General features: G+C 35.4%; 1 protein-coding gene across 1 annotated transcript in view; it reads left to right on the top strand.

Moving 5' to 3' along the window:
* The window catches only part of LOC102858063 (UPF0553 protein C9orf64 homolog), a 28,409-nt gene extending 23,843 nt beyond the window's left edge, over nucleotides 1-4,566 (top strand). Inside the window, exons 3-4 of the mRNA XM_006901963.1 lie at nucleotides 547-742; nucleotides 4,334-4,566. Of these exons, the coding sequence (XP_006902025.1) occupies nucleotides 547-742; nucleotides 4,334-4,566 (429 nt within the window). The remainder of the gene's footprint in view (nucleotides 1-546; nucleotides 743-4,333) is intronic.
* Nucleotides 4,567-4,816: the final 250 nt, after the last annotated feature.

Raw genomic sequence — 4,816 nt, 5'->3', positions numbered from 1 at the left:
GTGTGTGTGTGTGTGTGTGTAATTTAAAAAATTTTCAAATAGGGGGTTGTGGTGGTTGTGTGCTTTTGAGTTGAAATTGACTCATAGTTGACCCTACAGTAGGTTTTAAGAGGCTATAAATTGCATGGGAAGAGATAGTTCATCTTTCTCCAGTAAATCAACTGGTGAGTTTGAACTGTGTTTTTTTGAGATGGCAGAGCAACAGCTTCTTTTCACTGAACCACCAGTGCTCCCTTCCTAAGGACTACCCATAGAAATAAGCTGCTGGTTAATAGTTACTTACAGAAATATAAGTATGAAGTACTACCATTGAAAAAAACACTAAATGGTGCTGTGATTACATAAATTTTATGTTTTATATTCTTGTGCTAGGAAAAAAATAGGAAATTTGTGATTGTAGAGGAAATTTAATATTTGTTAGATCTTTTCTTATCAGCTTCGTAATGTTATTCTGCCCTTGAAAAATTTGTAAAAATGTGCTTTTTAAAATAATGTATATAATCTTTCAGATATTTGGGTCACATTTATGTTCTTTTCATTTTTCAGGGGAAAAGAATTTCTTTTTATAAACGAGCTCAAATCCTTGTGGCAGATACGTGGAGTGTGCTAGAAGGAAAAGGGGATGGCTGCTTTAAGGACATCTCGAGCATCACCATGTTTGCTGACTATAGATTACCTCAGGTTCTCCTTCATCTCGGGGCCCTGAAATACTCTGATAAACTATTGAAGAAGCTTCTTAAAGGTTGGTAATCTTAATTATAGTTAATTGCTATACTGTAAATAATTGAATTTAGTTTAATTACCACAAATTATTTTCTTTTTCTAAAGCACTGTTTATTGATAAAAATATGTTTGAAAATGAAAGAGGAATTAAAACATAAGAAAAGTTGAATTTTTTTTTTGTTTTCCTGTGGATTACCAGTATTGTGTAAAATCACACTAATTCATGGTTGTAATTTGAGAACCTAGTAATAAAATAGGGAGCTCTGGTGGCCTAGTCATAATAAGCTACACTGCACTGCAATTCCAAAAGCATGTGGTTCAAATGCACCAGCTGCTCCAAGGGAGAAAGATGGGCAGTCTCCTCCTGTGTGATTTACTGCCTCTGAAAACCTGCTGGAGGTTGAGCTGTGTCATTTCTATCTTGATAGCACACAACATAATAATAATAAAATGGATCCTGAATTTATGTTACATGAAAGTTTGTAGCACGGACAGTTCATCAAAGTTAGTATTTTAAGAATATTAAGATCAGGAGCAAAAGTAAAAGGTGGACTGATAGAAGAGTGGTCATGTTATTTTATTTAGAGTGATAAGCTCTGACATCTGCCACTGGATTACCTGATCTAATCCGTCACTTCCTTTACTCTTTTTTACTCATCGTTTTAGATGAGATTACCAATTCTTAAAATTAGAAACCCTGATACGTGAAACCTTGAAACCTATAATATGTGAATATAGGCACATTGAGAGTTGAGAGGAGTTTGTAAAAATTAACTTTTGGTTTTTAAGATAGATTTTTGTTTTTCCTTTGGTAAGAAAATTATGTTACAAATGTTGATAGTTGTATAGGGACTTCAGGCCTTTTATTTATAGGGTCGCTATGAGTCGTGCTCATCTCATAGGCAATCAACAACAGTTTTCTTATTAATATAACATGTTAATATCTTTTTAATTGGACATAATTTTTTCTGAGTTTTTTTCTTTTTTTTTTTTTTTTACATTTCTGAAAAGTAATTTTATGTTTGAATTATTTTTTCTTGAGGAACTGAGAAATAAAACACAGAATATAGAGGTGACGTTATTCCTAAGGCTGGTTCTATCAGGTTTTTATGCTACCTCGGGCAATCCATTTGTCCCTACATTTCTTCATTTGGAATAGAACATACTGGTTCATTAACGATTAGATACCTTTCAGAGAGACAACATGTAACTGTCATAGCTTCTTTGTTTTTTTTCTGGTCCACATATATACTCTTCATTCTTAATCTTCATTTATCAGTCATCTGAAACTCTTTCAGTCATTTCAAGTGTTTTTTTTTCTTTCAAAGTTCATTCCCCTTTTCAAACTGAGTTTATTAGTTACTGTGTTACCCAGTTTCTTAGGGCTGCCTTAAGAAATTACCACAAAATGAATGCCTTTAAATAATCAAAATTTCTTTTCTCATAGGAGGCTAGAAATCAAAATCAAGGTGCTAGCAGAGAGATGCTCCTTCTGAATGCTGCAGGGGAAGATTCTTTCATGATTTTTCTGAACTTTTGGAGGCTCCTAGCTATTTTTGGCATTCCTTAACTTGTAGCTGCATCTCTCCAGTCTTTACCTCCATTTTCTTGTGTATTTCACAAGTTTCTTTGTGTCCTCTCCATATACAAGGAAACCAGTCCTTAGATTTAGGGATCATCCATTTGCAGTGATTATTTTTCCAAGTAAGATCATATCTAGAGGTACCATAGGTAAAGCAAGCATTAGTTTCTATGGATCAGGAATCTGGGTTCTGTTTTCACCTGGGCAGTTTCTTGTAATAGCTTGTCTTCAGGGTAATCTGCCTCCAAGCTCACTCTCCATTGGTTTGCATCTCCACAGGACTAGGGTAAGAGAACCAGGACAGAGGAGAATGAGAGCAATCCAAACAAGCTTTTTGTATCTTAACTTGGAAGTGACAGTCTTATCACCTCTGCTAAATTCAGCCCATTCATATTCAAAGGCAAAGAGCTATGCAAAGTGATGAAGACCAGGCCTTTAGGGACCACCTTAGAGGTTGGCTGTTATCTAGCTTTGAGCTCTTGGATTCATATATCATTTGGCAGTTCTGCATGTGTTTTTTTTTGGTTGTTTTTTTTTCTTTCTTTTTTTAAATTTATACTAGTTTACTTACAAAATTCAAATACATTGTTTTTCAGATCAGATTGTTGATAGTCAAGTTTGAAAGACTTAGTTTACAGGAGAATTAAAGAAGGAGCATGGGTCTGTATGCTAGCATTGGGCAAAGTAAGGAAATAGAAGGAGCCAGTTGATGTCTGTTTTTCCATCTGCCCCACTGAGCCTAAGAGATGTAGGTGAAGACAGCATAAGTAACAGTACTTAAGATCCCAGGTGACAGGCAGCTAAGTAAAGAGAAGAGTAGAGAACATGGGTAGCTAGCCAGTGGTCAGATATACCTTGTTGATACATTTCTTTTGGTCTGACAGTGCTTTAGCAATTTTTAAATTAGTTGCCAACACTAATTAATTACAGATTATATTTAGTTGGGTGAAAATTATATCTCACATAAAAATGAAACTTTCTGACTTCACTTTGTAAAAACAGAAATGAAAACACTGTTTAGCTATAGATAGGCAGTACACACTATAGCTCACCACAGTTTGCATTTATTATTTATTCATTGTATTAGTCCCTGAGTTTAGACATGTTTGAATTTGCTGGTTTTAGGGCTTCAGGACCATAGTCTTGGACCATCTCAAGATCATTTGACATAACATAGTCCACAAAGATAATGTTATACATCCTACTTTTTTGAGTAGTGACCATTTCTAAAAGCTTGTGAATAGTCATCTAAAATACAACTGTTGGCCTCTCTTGTATGGAGCAAAGAAGAGAGAAGAAGAAAGAGCCAAGACGCATAGAAACAATTTGTCCAGAGAGCTCAGGGCCATGAGAACTTAACCTCACAGCTGCTTGTGAGTGTACAAGAACCTGATGGTGCCTGGCTACCACGGCTGACTACTCAAAGATCCCAGATACTGTGGATGAAACATGTGGAATGAAATGCAAGGAAAACGATAAAAATGGATAGTTTTTTATAGTCTTACAGAAACTAGTGGAACCTCCAAGGCTGTAGCACTTACTAGATAGAGGAAGACTACTGTGGCTCAAGCTTTAGCCAGGCTAAATAGACAGGTCTGAATGGTGAACAGATGTATTGGGGTACGTACTTCTTTGAAAAATCAGCCACACAGGATGAAGAGAGTACCATTTGTCCAGTGATAAGCTCAAATGGCAGGAATGGGTTATGATAGATTAAACAAGAATCACAGGGAAGAAGTAGGGAGAGTGTTGTTACATTGCATATGATTAATGTAGAAAATGTTATATTAATGATCAAATAGAAAGTAATGGATTATAAACCTTCACTCAAATCACCAAATAAAGAAGAAGAAAAAAAAGGAAATGAAATAGTTTAAATTGCCAAACTATGAAATAAAATAGTCTGAGGATTATAGTTTTAAAATTGGTATTGTTTAAATACTGTGTTTTGTTCTGCACTAAAATTTTGACTATAGTTGATCCCATTGAATGTTAATATTCCTTGATCTCATTTTTTCCCCCTTGCAGGAGAAATGCTCTCATATGGGGATAAACAGGAAGTAGAAATCAGAGGGTGCTCAGTTTGGTGTGTTGAGCTGATTCGGGATTGTCTTCTGGACCTCATTGAAAAAAAGGATGAAAAAACTAATGGAGAAATCAATTCTGTTCTTCTGGATTATTATTTATGGGACTATGCACGTGATCACAGGGTTGACATGAAAGGAATTCCATTTCATCATACACGTTGCATATATTACTGACCTAAGTGTAAACAGACCTAAAGAGCCCTGCCCCACCCTGCACTTACCATATACTCATTTGTACACATGGCTTTGATATTAGGAGAAGATGATGCACATTGCACGAACAGGAAAACTGATTGCTAATGCACAGTAATTTTCCCCCTGACATGTAATTTTGAATTCCTAGCCTAATTCTTTCCTTACTTGTTTCATGTCAGATGCCTTTCTCTGTATACATAATTGACAGAAATCATGGACAAATTCCTGT

The sequence above is a fragment of the Elephantulus edwardii genome, unplaced genomic scaffold (assembly GCF_000299155.1).
Source record: "Elephantulus edwardii isolate Elephantulus edwardi_28Jun2011 unplaced genomic scaffold, EleEdw1.0 scaffold00353, whole genome shotgun sequence".
Classification (NCBI taxonomy): Eukaryota; Metazoa; Chordata; class Mammalia; order Macroscelidea; family Macroscelididae; genus Elephantulus; species Elephantulus edwardii.
This window is presented reverse-complemented; position numbering and strand designations above follow the sequence as displayed.